The 22,475-nt window shown below is 38.3% G+C and overlaps 1 protein-coding gene across 1 annotated transcript in view; it reads right to left on the bottom strand.

Moving 5' to 3' along the window:
- The window catches only part of Plap (phospholipase A2 activator protein), a 152,187-nt gene that overhangs the window by 5,929 nt on the left and 123,783 nt on the right, over nucleotides 1–22,475 (bottom strand). Inside the window, exon 12 of the mRNA XM_067136638.2 lies at nucleotides 18,524–18,798. Within this exon, the coding sequence (XP_066992739.1) occupies nucleotides 18,524–18,798 (275 nt within the window). The remainder of the gene's footprint in view (nucleotides 1–18,523; nucleotides 18,799–22,475) is intronic.

The raw sequence follows: 22,475 nt of genomic DNA, 5'->3' as shown, positions 1-22,475 counted from the left end.
AAACAAAGTGTAAAAGGCATGTTCCCAAAGCAGAGAGACAATAACGTACAGCAGAGGTCAATTAAAATGAATAAGGTTTATTAACATAAGTTTAGCAAGAAAAAATTTTTTTTTTGCTAGTTGCTTTACCTCGCATCGACACAGATAGGTCTTATGGCGACAATGGGACAGGAAAGGGCTAGGAATGGGAAGGAAGCGGCCGTGGCCTTAATTAAGGTACAGCCCCAGCATTTGCCTGGCATGAAAATGGGAAACCACGGAAAACCATCTTCAGGGCTGCTGACAGTGGGGTTCGAACCTACTATCTCCCGAATACTGGATACTGGCCGCACTTTAGCAACTGCAGCTATCGAGCTCGGTAAGAAAAGATTACAATATGGGCATAGAACAAGCAAAATGGGGAAATTTTACACTGTCGCAACAGAGGTATCATGAAAAGTGATAAAATTATGTTCAATCATTACCAGACAGTGGTAATTAAAACGTGATACAAAGTATTTCTTTCTTAGGGACCAGATGTCATAAAGAGGTGAAAGTAGCAGGTTTCACAAATATATATATATATCATGACTCCCCAGAATAAGCCAAGGCTTTTTTAAAAATAAACATAGATCCCAACAATCTCCATACAGATTGTATCCCCAGAAATAAACACCAGTGAAGCAATGCTGGCAGAAAAGAAAACACATTCTGAATACAAGGAGGTTAAAAAGGAGTTGCCATAGTTACGGAAACAAACACGAGTCAAATGAAACAAGAAAATGAGAGTAAAATCCTGAAATAAGCATGTAAATCGGCTGAGCAAGCCGGAAACAAAGGCGAGATAAAATAATAATAATAATAATAATAATAATAATAAATGCAAGTAACCATAAGAAACTGAAAAATAAAACAGGTCTGATAACCATGTACTACACACACACACACACACACACACACACACACACACACACACACACAGACCAAATATGTGAAGCAGAATGAATAAATAATATAATATCAAGACACGTAAGAATCGTAACAGCATGACAAGAATCAGTCCATGCTCATAAGCTTGATCTGAGAGCACAGATCAGATATTTGGGTTGCCGCAAATAGGCCTGGCTCACCCAGTTGACACCATAACCAAAATAACTTACATGCCGCATGACAAGCATTAATATCGCACATCACGACAAACATGAATCATACGGCATGAGTGTTAAACCATATTACAGAACATAAGCCCCAGACATCGATGCCGAAGAGAAATAAAGGGTCTTCAATCAAAAACCACAAACAAACTCATCACACACACGAAACAATCAGATCAGTGCTACCTTTCGTTCAACATACGAACGATAACATAATAAGCAGACATGAAGGAAAAGGAAGGACACTGAAATAGGTCTGCAACAAATAAATAAATAAATAAAAAGAATACACAAGAAAACAAATTGGTATCAAAAATAGAGGAAGACTTAAGGCACGTGGGGATCAACAGGCAAATGATAGGAGACAGAAAAGAATTCAGAAACAAAATTAGGAATACAAAATTTATAGTAAATGAGAAGAAGAAGAAGACAGGAACATTGTGGACAGAACAAAGGAAACAGGAGCACAGCCAAAGGATGAAGAGATTTTGGGAAGAGAAGAGAAAGAAGTGAAAATTGTGTCATCATGAGATATTTGAGTTCAAACACTGTCCATAAGGGCAAAAATGATATTGTAACGTTCCAGACGTTACAGTGTAATTATGTTAATTTTATTATGTGTAATTAATTCAGGAATTTAACGTCATGATATTTATTTTGGTATGTAATTGTATTATAATTCATGTTTAATCATTTGCTCACTATCATTTCATTACTTTGTAACTACGACTTATAAACGAGGGCTGAATATCCTAATATTCACTTAGATTCTTGCGACAGTCGGTTAAAATTAACTTGCAGTAGATTTCCTCTATCTTGCCACATCACCGAGGAGGAAGGAAGGACAAATTTAGACATCAAGTTCTGAGAAAAGCGAGCACGTGTTCAAGCGTGGTAACGTAAGCTACCGTATTTCGACCAGAATTATTCGAACTGATCACCGCCTATATTTTCAAAGGAGCGTCATGTTGCCATGGATACTGAGTGAAAGGACGAATAGAAGAACGGTTGATATCTTGGTTATGGCCCGTCAACTCTAATATCTGGAGTGGGGAGAGACGTGTCATCTGATTGGACCACGTGTAGCGACCTGTAATTAGCGCGAGAGGAGGTTATAAAAGGGCGTGCTGGAGCTCTGGGCTTCATCTTATGATCTTCTTATGATCTTCTACTGTTCTCTCTACATTATTCTACGAGTTATTCTACATCTTCTACGTGATTTTCTTATTGAGCTTCTACTTGATTTTCTACTTGATTCTTCGTCTCGATACTTAGAAATTCTGAATGAGGGGTGTAGAGCCACTCTCATCAGGAATTACGTACAGCACGGCTACAAGACCGGTTTGAACCAGTCTAAGTCAATAGATAGTTTTAATCTAGATAGAAATGAAACTTCAGAGAACATTTTCAGTAAAGTTGGAAGGATTCTTAATTGAGTATCCTCTCCCTATAACCCAAGGTGGTTCTTCTAACTATGACTTAGGGCTTATCTCCAATATATGGGATAGAGCATAATAGGGAGTGTTAGTTTTGAAGTCATTTTCCAATTAGTGGGAGGTGCAATTGGCAAGGCAGGAATGGTACTTAGCTGCAGATGAAGAGATCTCAAAGACGACCGATGATGTTCCCGCTACAAGGATGGAAGCTTTCCCAGGACCAGCAGAACAAGACTACATGGTGAGCAAGCGAGTTAAAGATATTGCAAGTTTTCGCGAAGTAGAGTCATTCAATTTTTTGTTAAATTCATTTTATATTTTAAATTCAGTTCTCGTTAAACCGTCGTCATTCATATTAAATACAATAAATAGTATTTTTCTTGTTCACTTTAATCAATCTGCCTTAATTAGCCTTTTGATTTTTAATTCTCCTACTTAATGATTAGTGCACTATCACCCCACCCCTGTGATAAGAGTCCGTCCAAGCTTGATTATAAATTTTTATCTTTAAGTCCTCAACTTAAAGATTGGCGCCCTTAGCTTGAATGGTTGCATTTCTCGTTCGATGATTGTTCTCCGAGAGGGGAAGTCACATAAATGCCGCTCCAACGTGTGGCGAGAAAATCATTAAGTACGGAGCAGTTAATGACAGTAACGATATCAGAATTCGTATTATGGGCAAAATTGGGATATCCACGTTTCATTAAGAGTGTTTGATTGTGGGAAGGGTCATGGCTGATCAGACGAAAGAGGAGAGGATGTTGCGCAGTGGACGGGCGATAAAAGGCAATAACGTATTGAGTTCAGAGGAAGAGTTGTGTAGTCTTGTAGAGGAAATTGAAGATAGAAGTGTAAGTAGTATGGAGAGTGAAGGCAAACAGAAAGAAGTCAGTATGGAGTCAGATGATAGTAGGATGGGGGGCGAAGCGGAAGTAAATACTAACAATGAAAGTAATAATAATGATCAGTTAATGGGAATGATGCAGTTAATGTTAAGTAAGATAGAGGACAGTAAAACTGAAATTAAAAATGAATTGGAACAAACTAAATCTGAGCTTAAAGGTGAATTAGAACAAACTAAATCTGAGCTTAAAAGTGAATTAGAACAAACTAACACTAAAATTGAGAATATTAAATATGAACTTAAAGAACAGTTAGAGCAAACTAAAGCTGAATTAAGTAGGGAGATGAGGGAAAATAAGGAGGAAGCGAATCGGAGAATGGACGAACACAGTAGGCAGTTACGCGATCTGGTGGTAAAAAATGAACATTTTAATAAGCGATTAGAGGACCAGGAAAGTGAATATGTACGGCAAGGGAAAAAGGTAGAAGAAAAGTTTGCGGAACAGAGAAGTGAATTCCTGGAATTAATGGGGAAGGAAAACAACTCTACTAGGGAGGAAGTAATGAGGCAGGTCACTAGTATTGATAAGAGAGTTGAGACTCAAAGAGGGGAAATACGGATATTTAAAGACCACGTACAACAAGAGATTGACACGGTAAAGCTTAGAATAGAAGATGAGACCCGGGCAAGTGAAGAAAGGTTTGCGATAGCTGAAGAGAATAAGATTGAAATTAGGACATTGAAAGAGAAGCAGGTTAATTTGGAGAGAGAAATTGATAGGAGAGACAAAGATGTAGAATGCCGGATGGAGAAAGCAGAAAATCAGTTAAAACAGGTGGCAAAGGATAAACAGGTTTTCACGGGAAGGCAATGTCTAGGAAATAGCTACATTAGGGAAATAGAACTACCTAAATTTAATGGGAAACAAACGAACCCGCTAGATTTCCTTAAGATGATTGAAAAACGATTTGAAAAGCGTCTAGAGGAAGGGTCTATGGACTGGGAAGACGTTATGGAAAATATTGACCATGCTTTTGTAGGAGAAACTCGGTCTTGGTTCATGGTATATAGGCAGACGATGACGAACCTGAAAGAATTCAGAAATAAGTTTAGAGAGAAATTCTGGAATGAAGCGATACAAGCTCGGGAGAGAGAAAGGGTGGTATTTGGGAGGTACAAACAGCATGAGGGAGTTACTATGACCGAGTACTTCCTGGCACATGTCATGATTTGTCAGAACTTAGATGGTATAACCGAGGGGTCTGATGTAGTAAGACTACTTTTGAGACATTTTCCGGACAGGGTGAGAGAAGCGGCCTGCATGCAAAAAGTTGGAACTATTCAGGAGATGGAGAACCTACTAGGCAGTTTTGATGCGTTAGGTAACCGTAGGAGTGGAACGGAGAATATTCAGAACTTTAGTCATCACAACGGAATGAGACATAACGGTAGAATACAGAATCACGAAGCTCGCAATCAGTTCAGACCTCAGCAGAACAGCAGGAGCGGAGCATCTGAATATAGGACAGGAAATTCCCAACGGAGGCCAGAGCAATGTACTAATGAGTCCAACGTCAATACACAAAGGGAACCTTTAAACTAACTAGAGGCTGTAATGTTAGGTCAGAATTCCAGCCTAGTACGAAGGTAGCGAAGTGTCTTGCCATGAAAGTGTTACCATATGACCTAGATGTTAGAAACGATTTGTTGTATGAACCCGAGCAGAATAATGGAGATTCAAGTAATAAAGTAGTCAATCCCGTTGTTAAATTGAAAGTCTGGGGGGCGTGGGTTAAAGTTTTGATTGATTCTGGTAGCCAAATATCATGTATTAGTTCTCAGTGGTATGAGTCATTAGTGAAACAGGGTATTCAGTTGGAGGAAATGCCTGTTAAGTCTACTTTCATCATTACGGCTGTTGGAAAGAAGTCTAAGCAAATTTGTAAACAAGTAGCTGTCCCGATCTGTATTAATAATTTTATTAGCGTTCAGATATGTTTGGTAATTCCGCATTTGATATTTGATCTTATCTTGGGATCTGACTGGTTAACGTTAAAATTGGCTCAGTTAAATTACAATGATCTAGTGCTAAATTTGAGGTGGAATAATGAGGATAAGGTAACAAAGAAATTTTTTCTTTTATATCAAGGCCCTTATAAAGTACATAGAAAACTAGGACCCTGTGCTTACAAGTTAGCGGATGGCGAGAGCGTAATGAATGGTTCATATAACATTAGTAGTTTACGGAGATACCTGTCGTGTGAGGTGGCTGAACCGGATTGTGAGATATAGGTCAGTAACTCGGGGAAGTTGCTACTTGTTATGTCAGACTTCGAGCGGTATGTGTTTACGTCTCAATTGTGGTGGTATTTCCTAGTTGTGTTTGTAAACAAGGGAGATGTTTTGTGTGTAGCGGTAGAGTTACGCTCGTTCATTGACGATAGATCATCTGTTTTCCGTATGTGAGGCCATGAAATTTTATATATATTTGTTTTCTGAGATGTTACAGAAGGCTAATTAAAGCTGACGACGGCAAATAATTAATTTTCCCGTATGTGCATTTCTAACTTGCAATAATTTTACCGTGAGCTTAAATTACGTGTGTATTTGTGTGAAGTGTATTGCATCCTGCTTCAAGATAAGGTTGAAACATTCGAAAGAGTGATAAAAGTGTAAATTGTTTGTATCATTTGTTTTCCTTTTTTTTTAATGTAAAAGATTGGAAGAGACCGTGTTACTGCTATCTAGCAAAGAATGTCGGAGAGATGGGAAGTAAAAAGGACAAACAGACACTCGGCAGAGTTTGTAATCTGAATTGTATATATATTATGTGATATTCTCTAGGGTAATCTTGTTTTTTACAAAAATGGAAAGTTGCTTGTGTTGGGCATAATTTTGTATCTAAACCTCAAGATGAACTGAAATAACAGACAGTCGCAATGGTAAGCAGTCTAAAAGAGATATGGAAAGAGTGAGATAGAATTAATTGTATGAAAATAATGTCGCTCGTTATGGGCAGGTAATAGAGGTATTTCAAGTCAATGTGGGAGTAAGAGTGTGAGTTCTCAACTCATATGATATTTGTTAAGAACTCATGGGGGCGTATGTAACGTTCCAGACGTTACAGTGTAATTATGTTAATTTTATTATGTGTAATTAATTCAGGAATTTAACGTCATGATATTTATTTTGGTATGTAATTGTATTATAATTCATGTTTAATCATTTGCTCACTATCATTTCATTACTTTGTAACTACGACTTATAAACGAGGGCTGAATATCCTAATATTCACTTAGATTCTTGCGACAGTCGGTTAAAATTAACTTGCAGTAGATTTCCTCTATCTTGCCACATCACCGAGGAGGAAGGAAGGACAAATTTAGACATCAAGTTCTGAGAAAAGCGAGCACGTGTTCAAGCGTGGTAACGTAAGCTACCGTATTTCGACCAGAATTATTCGAACTGATCACCGCCTATATTTTCAAAGGAGCGTCATGTTGCCATGGATACTGAGTGAAAGGACGAATAGAAGAACGGTTGATATCTTGGTTATGGCCCGTCAACTCTAATATCTGGAGTGGGGAGAGACGTGTCATCTGATTGGACCACGTGTAGCGACCTGTAATTAGCGCGAGAGGAGGTTATAAAAGGGCGTGCTGGAGCTCTGGGCTTCATCTTATGATCTTCTTATGATCTTCTACTGTTCTCTCTACATTATTCTACGAGTTATTCTACATCTTCTACGTGATTTTCTTATTGAGCTTCTACTTGATTTTCTACTTGATTCTTCGTCTCGATACTTAGAAATTCTGAATGAGGGGTGTAGAGCCACTCTCATCACGAATTACGTACAGCACGGCTACAAGACCGGTTTGAACCAGTCTAAGTCAATAGATAGTTTTAATCTAGATAGAAATGAAACTTCAGAGAACATTTTCAGTAAAGTTGGAAGGATTCTTAATTGAGTATCCTCTCCCTATAACCCAAGGTGGTTCTTCTAACTATGACTTAGAGCTTATCTCCAATATATGGGATAGAGCATAATAGGGAGTGTTAGTTTTGAAGTCATTTTCCAATTAGTGGGAGGTGCAATTGGCAAGGCAGGAATGGTACTTAGCTGCAGATGAAGAGATCTCAAAGACGACCGATGATGTTCCCGCTACAAGGATGGAAGCTTTCCCAGGACCAGCAGAACAAGACTACATGGTGAGCAAGCGAGTTAAAGATATTGCAAGTTTTCGCGAAGTAGAGTCATTCAATTTTTTGTTAAATTCATTTTATATTTTAAATTCAGTTCTCGTTAAACCGTCGTCATTCATATTAAATACAATAAATAGTATTTTTCTTGTTCACTTTAATCAATCTGCCTTAATTAGCCTTTTGATTTTTAATTCTCCTACTTAATGATTAGTGCACTATCACCCCACCCCTGTGATAAGAGTCCGTCCAAGCTTGATTATAAATTTTTATCTTTAAGTCCTCAACTTAAAGATTGGCGCCCTTAGCTTGAATGGTTGCATTTCTCGTTCGATGATTGTTCTCCGAGAGGGGAAGTCACAATATGAATGAATGAAAAGAATACACAAAACAGGGATCTCTCAGTAAACAAAACCAGCATGACTATGGCAAGCCAAGGAAGGATAAATACCTGGAGATTGAAGAAATCAACTGCATTGATTCTAAGTAATCATATTCACTAACTCTGAACAGAGAGAGCCATACAAGGTAAAGTATGAATCTTTTTGAAATACAATTTATATGAGATGAAAATCATCTCGTAGACTAACGTCTCCATCTTCTCTATCCAAACCATTATTGTCCCCAGATCAGAGATCACATGAATCGAAGATAAACTAGAAAGAAATGCTTTGGCAATCCTCCGTTATGAGGTGCTATCTGTCTAATCGGGATGAACTACATGTCAAGTTAGGCATAGAGAATACTAACCAGTCACAACTGACTGATCTATGACATCGTAAGGAATGCGATATCAGTAAAGTAAACTATGAAGGTAATGAGGTACGGCACACTACCATCTCATCTTCACATCTTCCTATTTCTGTACTACTGAACATACGTGCCAACAAAATCCCTGCTGGACACTTTAAAAACAGGAAATTACAAATAGCTGTTCCATGTCCCTCCTCCGTGAGCAAAGGAAAATTCTCTTCTAAAATGTACATTTGGCTTTACAAGAACTGTTGCCCACAGATGCCAGCCAAGAAGAATTCCCCACTTTTCTATAAATATACTGTCCCTTCAAATTTGGCCTATAATGAATATTTTATTGTATATGGCAAAGGGATGTTATCATTCTTTCATTAAGGGTGATATGTTACAAGTTTATTTCAACTCAGTCGTGTCTTCACGCAGAGAACCGGTTTGGACAGGCAGGGTGAACAGTGTATTGATTTTTTCAATCGACCGGCCAGCTGTAGTAATGTGACCTACTTGGAATTTCTCAAGCCCGCCCCCAATTGATAGCGCGTGGTAAATGTTCTTGATATAGTACTCTCTCAAATTATGAGAACCTATCAGGTGAAGGTACAATGTCCAATTATGATGCGATATAAGGACACACCTCCCAGTGTAAATGCATAAATACCTGTGCTTCAGGAATAAAAGCCCTTCCTATTGCGACGTTTGAGTGCAGCAGATTTTCAAGGACAAGTTGCATATCATTCTACGATAATTTCCAAGTGGTCGTTGTGTGGTCACATTCTAAAACTTTTGTGTCAGTTTCAGCTCTCATCAAGACAAGAAAGAAGAGGACCTTTACATACTCAATTATCTTCGGCAGGATGTCTCATCCATCTTCTGAAAGAGCGATCTACGAGAATCTGGAAATGAACTTTGCCGTCAACATGCAGTGATAAAATGTAGGCACTGTCTGACATGGGTGGAGATAACGACTGGATGCAGATTGCCATGTGAGCAGTTTCATTCATCAACTGCAAGATACAATTTCATCAGAAATTTAAGAACCTTTCATAATAATGTTCCTGTTCATCTTTGTAGAAATAGTAGTAGCTTATTCACTGATGGTAGCATTTCTGTTAGATTAGAGTTTTTGACAATATTTCCATTCTTCTTTCCTATGGGTAATGGTAGTGTTGTTAGATTGTGAGTGAATGATTTGTTGGACTCTAGTCAGTGAGTGTCTTCTGATATTGTTCTAAATGTCCCTCCGAATGATTAGGATGCTATTTAAAAATCATAGACCTCTCCGATAAAAAATAATTTTATGTGAGTTTAATTTCAAATGTGTGAACTCATGCGGTACAAAATTACGTCACATTTGACATGCTGAATTTCAGAGTATGTTTCACCTTATGCATTTCATTGGATTAATGCAAGGTAGTGTCATCAGTCACAGCGTATAATAATAATAATAATAATAATAATAATAATAATAATAATAATAATAAAGTTGTAGGTCGGGTTAAACTGAAATTTAATGGTCATGAGTGGTAAATGTTATTATTGTGTTATGTTTGATGTGTGCTCTACTAGTGGATTATGAGCCTGGAATACGGCAGATCCTGAGGGATTAATTATGTCATTTTATTTTGGGAAGTATGTCTAGAGAACCATGTCTTCTGCGAATTTTGGAGCACGTGTTAAATAATGTGGATGAGATTTAGGAGTAATAATAATTTATCGCGACTCATGAACCGCATGTCTGATGATATTAATGTTTAACTAATATTTATGTGCGTGTTATTAATCAACAGATTCTTCTGAATATTGAATCGCTGATTTTCTCGATGATCAACGTTGTGATAACTCTGTTATTTTCTTTACAAGTGATTGCCCAGATTTAATCACATTTCTATGAGTGTTGTGTGTTACTATTTATCTGATACAGTCATCTAAATATTCCGTGGATAGGAGAATAAAATCCAAACTTAATATTCAAATTCCATAATCCGATTGTAAAATATGTAAATAATAATCGTGTATCATTTGTGTGATTGTGGAATGAGTGCAGCAGTTAGAAATATTTTTCTGTGATTTATTGAAATGTGATTCTGACCTGGCCACGTGTTCATCACGTTGGCCCAGGTTATTCCAGCGTTGTTTGTGATGACTTATTTTGTGATGATTAACACCTTTAGTAAATTTTATTTGAATTTTACGTAAAGTTAACATTAAGGTACCAGCCAAAAATGAATAAGTTCGTGTTATTTCAAAATCGTATGAGCAAAGTACCAAAAATTGTAAATATTGTAAAATTCATTTTCAAGGTGTCAAGTTATATGAATTAAGTAATGTTCGATATTATTCCAAGCAGTTTAAAAGGATTTTTGTGGAAATAATAATTCTTGTGAATGTAATTTAATTTTGGTAAGGTCTTGAATAGACATGATTCAGTAAAATTGTGTAATGGGAATATTTTCAAGAGTATAGTCCAGCTGAATTCACACCAGAAAGACAAAATCATATTAATGGAATTTATCCACGAAGAGGAAAGATATTGATGTAATATTTATGATAATACTTGCAAGGTTTAATGATGCCATTATTAATTAGTTTTCATCATTAAATTAAAAATTTTAATTTTCTTTTTTTTGATAGACACTATCGCGATAGCCTAGGATAGTTTATGAAACCTGGAATAACTTACTGTTGTTAATTTTCTAATTACCGGGCGAGTTGGCCGTGCGTGTAGAGGCGCGCGGCTGTGAGCTTGCATCCGGGAGATAGTAGGTTCGAATCCCACTATCGGCAGCCCTGAAAATGGTTTTCCGTGGTTTCCCATTTTCACACCAGGCAAATGCTGGGGCTGTACCTTAATTAAGGCCACGGCCGCTTCCTTCCAACTCCTAGGCCTTTCCTATCCCATCGTCGCCATAAGACCTATCTGTGTCGGTGCGACGTAAAGCCCCTAGCAAAAAAAAAAAAAAAAAAAAAAAAAAAAATTTTCTAATTTGTTGATAATTCAACCAGTGTTAGGAGGAAGTTCTCCCATAATAATTTTCATTTTTATTCAAGCCAGTTGTGGGCTAATAGTTATTTATTTTATATTACAGTAAAATGCAAGCTTTGGTATGGTATGGTATGGTATGGTATGGTATGGTATGGTATGAAGGTGTAGTGTGTCAGACAACATTTGGAGAAGAATCTGAGTCAAAATCATCAAGATTAATTTGTTAAATTTTGTTATTTGTGTTATATGAAGTGCTAGTTGTAATAAATGTCCAATCTGTTGTTTTAATTTTTTATTGTCGTATGTCCTTAAGTCTTACCTGTCCTTATAAAATAAGCAAAGCCTGACAGCAAACCGTCCACATCTGGGACTCTTGCTCTCCGGCTGAGCCGACCGGGAATAAAGGGGGCAATACAAAGGCTCTTTGCTTTGTTAAACACGAGGAGAATCACTTCATCTCTGTCTCTTAACAAATATTACAATCGACAGACAGACAGATTATTTTGCTATTTGTTTTATGTTGCACTGACACAGACAGGTCTCATACCAATGATGGAATACAACAGGCCTAAGATAAATTACAATATTATCATTGTTACAATATGAGAAATGAAGCTAATCCCATTTTTTTATAGTGTAATGGCAATGCACTGTTGGAGTTTAATTCTAACATTTCTTTGGTGTTATCTAGTGACAAGCATATAAGAAAACTCTTCAAGAACATGAATATCATGGCTGTGTATTACATAATATGCTGGGCTATATCAGGCCATTCTAAGTTAGGATTTGAGGGCTAGGGAACTCTGGCATAGCCTCGTGTCTGCCCAGGGCTAACCTCCACTACTCTCCGTCACTGCAGCTGTGGCGATATAAGAATGCACATGCTGCCTTGCTGACTACCTTTTTAAACCAACATCACAAACCATCTGTCAGCGGAGAGATGGCATGGAATGATATTAGTAGACGAATAAGTTTAAGTGGAGTCTTTAAAAGTAGGAAAGATCACAATATGAAGATAAAGTTGGAATTCAAGGGGACAAATTGGGGCAACATTCATTTATAGGAAGGGGAGTTAGGGATTGGAATAACTTACCAAGGGAGATGGTCAATAAATTTCCAATTTCTTTGAAATCATTTAAGAAAAGGCTAGGAAAACAACAGATAGGGAATCTGCTACCTGGGAAACTGCCCTAAACGCAGATCAGTATTGACTGACATTGTTTCTTTGCAAGGCAAAAATATGTTGTTTGGTGCTATGTGGGACATAAGTAGTCCATTTAAGATGGAATTTTCATTGTTTGAAAAACAACTGCAAGAGAAAGGGTTTGAAGAATTGCCATCTTTAAGACCAAGTGACTTGCCCGATTGGAACACTGATGTATGTTCAGTCTTCAGTGCTAAGGCTGGTTGGATTTCAACAGCTCCGCCATCAGCTGTCATAGATGGCCTAGGCATCACTGAAGAGGCATACTAGGGAAATGAGGAGCAAGGTAGTTTCCCGTTGCTTTCGTCGCTGAGCCAAAAGTTGCTATTACATATCAGTCTGCCAAGCCCACTGAAATGCATGCACCAACCGACCCTATGAGCAACATTTTCATACCATTCATAGCAGGGACTGGTTGCAGAAGGAACGGCATTACTAGCATCGCTCATACCTCAGTCACTTTCATATTGTCAAAGCCAAGGATAAGACAGAGACAAAGAAATGCTGCCTGAATTAAACATTTTTACAAGGCACTTTTCTGTAAATTTTGAGCAAGAACTGGTCAAATTTCAAAGAGAACTGATAAGACTTTAGAGTAACACAGTTTTGAAAGATAAGTATTACAATATTCAAGGCAGCCTCCTTGCATTTATAAGAAATGGAACAAAAAGAGTTTCGTTTCTACATGTCCATGTACTAGCATGCCAACTAGTTACTATATTTGGCTCTACTTACCTTTGCAAACATTCTCAGTAATCAACCTGAATAAGAGTAAACTAGGTCATGTTTTCACAATGTTGCATTGGAAGTAGCAGTACACATTCATTCTGTTCAAGCTATTTTCCCCAACATCACTAACAAGGGAACACATACATGTGTTACACACGGATCAGGTTGGAATTTGTTAGGAATATTCGTGGGAGCCAGTAGAATGCTACAGTGAAAACGGCATGTGCCCAACGCAAGTTAAAACACCAAAATTGAACAAATAAATAATCGTAAAATTAAAAGTGCCGCGGGAGTATCGGGGTGTGGCAGAGATCACAAGGGGCTGGTGGACCACCCGGTATATGTTTCAGGTATAATTCCGTCATCATATGTTCTCTTTTTTCAGGTAGTTTCTAAAGTTATTCATAAATTAGTTTCAACAGACTGAAGAACTTAACAATTATAAATTAACTGAGTCGAAACTAAAAAGAAATGGCTCCAAATATCACAAAATTAACAATATTTCAATGCCAGCAATGCTCGTGATTTATGGACTTGGCTATAACCTAAATGTGTGAATATCTCCATTATTGTACCTCGCACAGTAAAAAGGTACACGACATTAAAGTTAAATAACGTTATTTAATTTACGTCCCACTAACTACTTTTGCTGGTGTTGGAGATGCTGAGGTGCCATAATTTTGTCCTGCAGGAGTTCCTTTGTGTGCCAGTAAATCTACCGACACGAAGCTGACGTATTTGAGTACCTTCAAGTACCACCAGACTAAGCCAGGATCGAACCTACCAAGTTGCAGTCAGAAGGCCAGCATCACAACTATCGATCCACTCAGCCCAGCCAAGGCAATAAAAAAGGGGGCGAATTGAAAACAATTTTCTATCAATTGTTTTTATAGGAATTAGTATTTCTGGAGATTTTGGGAAGTTTGTGAAAGTGTAACTCACTCACTCACTCTGTAGGCTTCTGAGGGACGGAAAGTTCCTGTGCCGATCTCGCAATCCTCTTTCATCTTTTTCGATCTTGAGCCTGGCCTTCCCAGTTATCAATTTGGAGGGTCCGGCATACCTTGCTGATCTTTTTCCAGGTGCTTCGGGGTCTTCCTGAAGGTCTTTTCCCATTAAGAGATCCCTTGTATAGATCTACTGGTGCTCTGTTATCCTGCATACTCAGTACATGTCCAGCCCAGCGCAGTCTGTTGGATTCTATCACACCCATCTACACTGTGTTGTTGAGAGAGGGTGTAAATCTCATAATTAGATCTTTTCTGCCAGCTTTGAGAGAGAGGACCGAACCATGCGCCAAATATTTTTCTATAAACTTTATTCTCAAAGAGTTTTAACTGCTGCTGCTCTTTTTTGGTTATACTCCACGTCTCGGAACTGTACAGAAGTACTGGTTGAACAAATGTATTGTACAGCGCCAGCATGATTTTCTCCAGGATCAAAAGTGTCTACTAAATTTATGTAGTCATCAGTTATGACTAGGTCTTCCCCGCCATCATTCTCCTCTATTACTTTCTCATTATTACCACATTGTTCTATTTGTATTTCAACAATAACATTTTCTTATTTAATTTATTTTCCGGGTTGAACCGTGTTGTACTTGTACGTATATCACGTACAGTTTGCCGACGTTTCGAATACATTGCAGTATTCATTGTCAAGGCGACTGAAATACCCCTACTCGATCCGAGGTAATCAGTCTCCCAGGCAGAGGATCAAGGCCACTCTAGTAGTGTAACGGAGCAGGACAAAGAATTCACACGGAAGAACTGTTATCCCAGCTTTAAATTCAATTCCAATAACGACGCAGACATCACACAGTTAAAAGTACCAATGATATCAAAGAATGAGTTATCTACTGTCATGGACTTGCCGTCGACCCACGCAAACAATCGATTGTATGGAAGCGGAGTCCGCAAGGTTGTAAAATGACATCGTCCACCCGTAAAACCATAAAATGCTGCAATTTCCGTAAATTTTATAGATAAACTGTAAAAGTTGGCAGGTATGCAATTCCCAGCAGAAAAGATTTTCCATATTTGTTCTCTCGTGTTTTTCACACCTTTTAATACTTTCCTCTCATCTTTAGAAATGGTAGATTGGCCTATAGTTTTCACTTGTATCTAGTGTTTCCAATATCCCTGTTGGATACTTTTCATTTGTATACTCATTAGTATGTTTTCTCGCTGTCGTAGGTACGACATCGTAACTGACGTAAAACCTTCAATTATCATGTTTAATATATTTTAATCATAGTTTATTTAATGCTAAATTATCTTTTATTAAGTCGAGCTGTCAGTTGCCGTCGTCACAATGATCCCTTCGTCCTGTGGAGTTGCCATCTTCGCGACGCCGGAGCCGCCATCACTGCTTGCAGGCTTCAGCCGTGTCCCTAGAGCTGTCGTGCTTTCACACAGGGCACTCGGCTTTTCTGCTGGGCCTTGAACTACGGACTCCACTATCGTTACAATGATCCCGTCGTCCCGTGGAGCCGCCATCGCTGCTTGCAGGCTTCACCCGTGTTTCCAGAGCTGTCGTACTTTCACACAGGACACTCGCTTTTTTCACTGGGCCTTGAACCATGGACTCCACCATCGCTGCAATGATCCCGTAGTGCTGTGGAGTTGCCATCTTCACGACGCCGGAGCCTCCATCACTGCTTGCAGGCTTCACCCGTGCCTCCGGAGCTGTCGTAATTTCACATGGCGCACTCGCTTTTTCCGCTGAGCCACGAACTACGGACTCCACAACCGCAAGCATCACTTCGGACTGCTTCCCGTCTGGTTCGTTTTTGTCCGGCACGACGTCAGTGATCCTTTCGTTGCCCAAACAATTGATTTGGTTCCTTATTTCTTGAGACTAGGCCTTGATTTTTTTTTCTCTTTTTTTTTTTTTCCGCGCCCGGATTTTGTTGGTCACGGCCTGAATCCAAGTAGATAGCTGTGCAAACGTAATATTTACCCGGTCGTTGGTTTCTTCCTCCGAGGTGACTTCGAAGTCGAAACTGTCTGGGTCCTCCTCGCTATCAATCAAATCCTGGCGTAGCCTCTCCTGTAGGTCCGCTTTGCTTCCAGCTGTCGGTAAAACTCGGGATGCCGCCGCTTTCCGTAACATCGCCACGGTCATTTGTTCGATCTTCATTGCTGAATTTTGAATTGTCCTGTCACGGTCACCAATTTATCGTTCTACATTGCGATTTTAGTTGACTTAAATAAATATCACAGGAGAACACATTCACTTCCTTATTAAAATTACTTCATTTACACTGTACGTCACAACACACAATTATACACAGTAGCAAATGACACTATACACACACTCAATAGCGGAGTACCCTGAAGTCGATTCTGTCAAGTACAGATATCAACAACACTGACGCGTGCGCTATAACAAACTCTCTCTTGAATTCCCCGCCTCACTCACTCACTCACTCACTTGAGTCCAATGATCTGACTCCACCTCGGACAGCCCAACAGTCACTTTCAGTCCATCACTTGACTGAGTCCCAAGATCCAAGATCTGCGAACTTAGAACTGAGAACTGCCTTCACTGACTGACAGCTCGATATTTATACTACTCGACCAACCATCTAGAATGATCGACTTCTGGAAGAGTTCTTACAACACTCTAATGAAACACACTCGAAACATTGATCGACCAGCTAGTCGAAGGGGTACTCGAACTTTCTCCGCTATTTAAAAATACACACGGTAATATCTACAACATTCATAATGCCTCTACATCGCTTAACGCGTTCTTTTCTCTTTGTCCCTGCAAAAATGTCTTATTGAGGTTTCATTGTATAATTATTCTCAAGATTAAATAATTAAATGATCACTCCAATAATTACAGGCAAAAGCTTTCCCTAACCCGCAATACATTCTGTACTTAGCAGGTTGCTAAGCGACTAACACCCTCTGATGATAAAAGAATAATATTCTCTGCTAGATACTCCTTGATTCTCTGACCTTCCCCAGCTTCTGAATATACTCAACAGATGGCAGAATGCTCCCAATAAATTATATGCTGCTAAGAGAAAACAGTCTATGTATGTACAGACGGGAAGGTATCAAGCTGACAATGTTTCTGTATGACAATTAATAAAAGGCAGGGACAAAAGCTTGATAAAGCGGGTAGTCTACTTATCCGAACCAGTATTCAGCCATGGCCGGGCAAGAGCGTTCGGAAATGTTAAGATCCAGATATGGCCGAATAGTCAAAGCATAGAGAATATTGTATGGAAAGAAGTGTTATAAACTAAATTACAAATGAATCAGCTGTTATGTACCGGTATTCAATGTTCATAAATCAAGTGAAAAGGGCAGGCGAAACTATATGACTGCGACAGGCATATCAAGATGAGTTATCTGACATATTTATAAGAAATGCTGCAGAGCAGCACAGGTCCACTAGTTATGCAGATTTTGATGGTAGTTAATGAATTAGACAAAGATTATGCAACTTCAGTTGCAATCCTTCAGGAAATGTTAAGTGATGACACAATGTTAAAAAATGGCTTGGCATATACCGATATTACTAAGAAACAATGTTAGGTTTTGTTCTACCCAATCAATAGACATCACTTTACAAGTGGACTATTTTTAGTGGATCTACAGTACAAATGCTAAATAAATTCGGACATGTGTTTGAAAACAACAGCAGGTTTAAACTATGTGTAAAACTTCAAGCCTTTTAGACGGCCACCAAAAAGAGGATGTTGATGCATGGTGAGTGACATCCTCTGCTATAAATTTGCCAGACCGACATCTTGGGATGTGGAGTTTTAATTCTCCCAATATAAGTCAGTGTTCTGTTATAATACCTGGTCATTTGTGTTTGACAATTTGAGGATGAATCTCTTTGCGTACTGTAATTCTTCAGCGATCAGCAAGGCATATCATAAATTGCATTTGTGATTACTGCATATTGTTTATATTCACATAAATAAACTGAAACATAATTAAAGATTTTTCCTTTCTTCCCGTATTTCAAACGTTTTAAAAACACTTAAAATAAAAAATACTTTCCTGAGTTTTAGCAACTAAAAATCTGAACCCTAGTTATAACATCAGTATAACTGAGAAAAAAATTTAAAAGTTGAACACGAGCTACAATAGTATGCCACGGCTATGTAATGCTGTAATTCCAACAGGGTCAATAGAGCTAACCTATAATCTGTGAGAATGTGTTATTAACATTACAATTATCAGCTTAGACCAACTGAATACAAGAGCATAATAATACCTGAACTTGCTTGTTTGAGGGAGGTAGCAATTCCAACAAGGCTGATAAGAGGTAATCACGATGTTTGAGAGCTAGGGCCTCTCCATCAGGGTGTGATAACATGTTGCATATGATGCGGAGAGTCAGCATCTGGTTTGCTGTCAGGGAATCAGGAAGGAGAAACCTCTGTAGCAGTTCCATCAACTGATCGCCAGTCTGCCCTGAGCATAAATAGGAGTTGATCTCTGCATTGCGAACAGCAAGTCTTGTCACATCCAGGACAGGAAAAACAATATCTGAAACATATTTAGGATTTTAGAGTTCTAAATGAATTCTAACATGATTCAAAATAAAATTCGATCTTCAGCAACTAAAAATATTATGGGACATAAATTTCATATTGATTGGTCCGTACTGAACTGAGATTACATTAAAAATTAATTATATTCTATTGGTTCCACCTTCTCGATCCAAAATGTTCTGTAATAAGAGTCATATTACAAGTTATTTATACACGGTACTAGGTTCTAACACTTAGAACCTGTTTGTCCTTCATATGCAACCTTTGTCACAGCAAGAAGCACTTCAACAGCATCATAGAATTTAACTTTATTCATATTCTGTGCGTAATTGCATTCCGCATATGTTATTTATCATAACGTTGACTGAATTCAATTCTCTTCAGCATCAAGAATAATTACCTAAAAACATTTTAATGGCTTTCAAGTGCCCCATTATAATGTATTATACGCACGGCCAAGTTTTAACTGTGACCAATCCTCACAGACAGTTTTAACCTTTTTAACTTATCAGTTTAATCCACAAATGTTTTATGTTATGTGCTTGTACACTGTTTTGGACTTTTTAATGCCTTGTGTAATTTGTGCCATTGGCTGATGATGACCCAGATCTGGAGTCGAAACTAGTACCATGTATAAACAACATGTAATGTAACTCGCACTACAGAACATTTTGTATTGAAAAGGTGGAACCAATAGAATATAATTAATTTTTAATGTAACTAAAAATATGTCAAATCTGTCATATGTCTATAGGTCTCACCTATAGAGTTCATTAAGCTCTTTTTTCATTTTCTTTTTGAAATAATACGTTCAGTTAGTCTATTTGTTAAGAAGGAAGCCATATTTTCCAGTATCGACTAATAATGGTGTATGGCCTCCAGATAGGCTTTTCGAGTTGAAGCCCATGGGCGACTTCCACGTTTGTGAGGATGAGATCCGAGCCAGAGGAATTTACCGATGAAATCCTTGATCTTGCTGGAAATCAAACCTGGGACCCCTTGGACCAAAGGCCAGCATGCTACGTATTTAGCCATGGAGCTACACATAATGTCAATTATTAATTATCATACATGATATTTTTGCCCTGGTTGAGCCTTTCTCAGTGCACTTCTATTTATTAAGAAGGTATTCGAATATAACATCCCAAAAATTTGTCATATCAAAATTAATTCTCCTAAAAATTATTTAAAGTAGAAGTCTGCTATAGCAAGTATGGCATAATAAGAACCACGTTATAACGTCAGATTTTGTTTGTCCCTTCAAAATTTCTATATTAAACTGTGTATTATCCTTCAGTTACAGCGGGAGTCCTATCACCAACGTGTATGTTATTACGAGCACTGAAGTATGAGCTATTTTTATCAGTTCTGATATTTATGCGCATGCGAACAATCATCTTTGGTATCGTTTTCTTGGTATGTCTACTAGCAAGCTCTCTCATAGACATTTGAAAGCGACGTTGGAGTTGATTAGTAATATCCATCTACAGCTATTCCATAAAGAAAAATGGAAATGAAAGAGGAGAACAAGAACATTTTCGTAATAAATGCGCAAATAACATGTCCGATAGCAGTTATTAACTCGTTAAAAATAAAGGCTAAAGTAAATGATCGCTTTTTATGCTAAATACTGCAATTAAGTAAGAATGGGATACACCTCAAGATATGGCAGAGTGCATCGGGACCCTATGGGCCGAAGGCCAACACGCACTAACCATTTGGTCATGGAGCCGGATATGCTCATACTATACATAACATCATCAAAATACTGCAACCATGATATACGCGATGAAAATAAAAAGTGTGAATTTTACGCTGTTTCATTTCACTTTTCTTTATAACTTTTAATAATTTAAAACCTTTTAAGGTTAGTTCTCTTACTGCAGATTAATTACATATGTGGATATTATGGCGATAACCTGTATTTTGGTAAAGATTCCGTAGACCCTTCGCAAACGATAGGTTAGAGATCCAACACGACACGGCTAGGACAATGTCACAGTGGGGCTGCCGACTTAAGATCCAGTTATACAAGACCAGGCTAGTAAAAAGATCATTGGTCCGGCTTGGTTAGATCCGGCTTGTAACTAGATGATTGGTCAGGGGGCAACAAAACGGTCAACCAGCCTCTAGCATCCCACACACTCCACAAGGTATGACGCGATTAATCACCCTGTGATTAATTAAGAAGTACCCGGAGGACACGTGACGATTTTAAACTGCACGATTTAGCTATTTTCAACAAAGGTGGGAGTCTTAGCCAGCCAACAGCAGCACAGAAAATGGTGGCAAATCGGAGTTTTTACAGTGCCTCTGTTTTAATTCCTGTAAATAAGAATACTTCTACAGGCGAAGCATTGGTGCCAGGAGACTGGCAGTGAGGTTGTGCGTGAATAACCTGCACACAACACTCCAGCCTACAAGATCCTTGCTCAAGGCTAGTAACTCTGAATTTCTCATACATTCTCACGTAACAGGTTGCCGCTATTCTATGGTAGAGTTTTGCACTGTCGCTTTAAATTCAAAAGAACTTTTGTGTATATTTTTCTTACATACGATCGATCAATGCGGAAAAATTGTGGCCAGGACATTTTTTTTATTTTTATGATCAATGCAATAAAACAATAGTTTGAGGAACGATAGATGCGGGGAAATTTAATATTGATATTGTTTTATATGGAATATTTTTGGGACCGAATAAATTGAACGATGAATACGGGAAAACAACCTTTCCAGGAATGATGCATTGAGGTTCTACTGTATTCAAATTGAAAATTCCAAAGTGGAAAAAGAGAGAGAGAGAGAGAGAGAGAGAGAGTGTGCGTGTGCGCGCGCGCGCGCGCGCGCGCGCGCTCCACTCCCAGTGATAAGTCAGCTGAATGACAAAAGTGTGTGAGAAGTGAATTCCCTTTCCTTACAGGCTGAAATTAATTTTCAATCATGTGAGTTTGGTTTTCAATTGTTTTATCATAATTTGTATATAAGTTGTATATACCAGTAGAATACGCTTACAATTTCATAATATTTCATTTTTATTTTTTTACAATGTGCTTCATATCGCACTGACACAAATAGGTTTTATAGCGATGATGGGCAGGAAAGAGCTAGGAGTGGGAAGGAATCAACTATTGCTTTCATTAAGGTACAGCCCCAGCATTTGCCCGGTGTGAAAATGGGAAACCATGGGGAAAAAAACTCTTTAGGGCTCCCAACAGTAGGGTTCGAATCCACTACTTATCTCCCCAATGCAAGAAGTGCAAACAGATCATCTGAATGGAGAATATTAGGCAGGGAAAAGGAAAGGCAGGTCATGTGCAGAACAGATTCTTAACCCCAAGACTATCCTTACAATTAAGTGGAGAAATGAGTAATAATAATGCTCCACGCACAAATTTCTTCGTTCAACTTGTGCAGAATTATCCTCCTCTTCTTCTTCTTCTTCTTCTTCTTCTTCTTCTTCTTTTATGACCACATAGGATCACTTTAGTCAGTCCGTCGTTCAGGTCTCTTTGAAGGGATTGTTCGGGCTTTGCGGTCCTCCCAGTACTTCTTCAGGCGCTCTGATCTTCGTGCCCTTTCCTCAGTTGAAAATGTACGTGTTGTTTATTAAGCAGTGTAATTGCACACACAGCGTAAGACACACAGTAATTAAGACTCACAAGGCACCTAATC

The sequence above is a fragment of the Anabrus simplex genome, chromosome 1 (assembly GCF_040414725.1).
Source record: "Anabrus simplex isolate iqAnaSimp1 chromosome 1, ASM4041472v1, whole genome shotgun sequence".
NCBI classification, from domain to species: Eukaryota; Metazoa; Arthropoda; class Insecta; order Orthoptera; family Tettigoniidae; genus Anabrus; species Anabrus simplex.
This window is presented reverse-complemented; position numbering and strand designations above follow the sequence as displayed.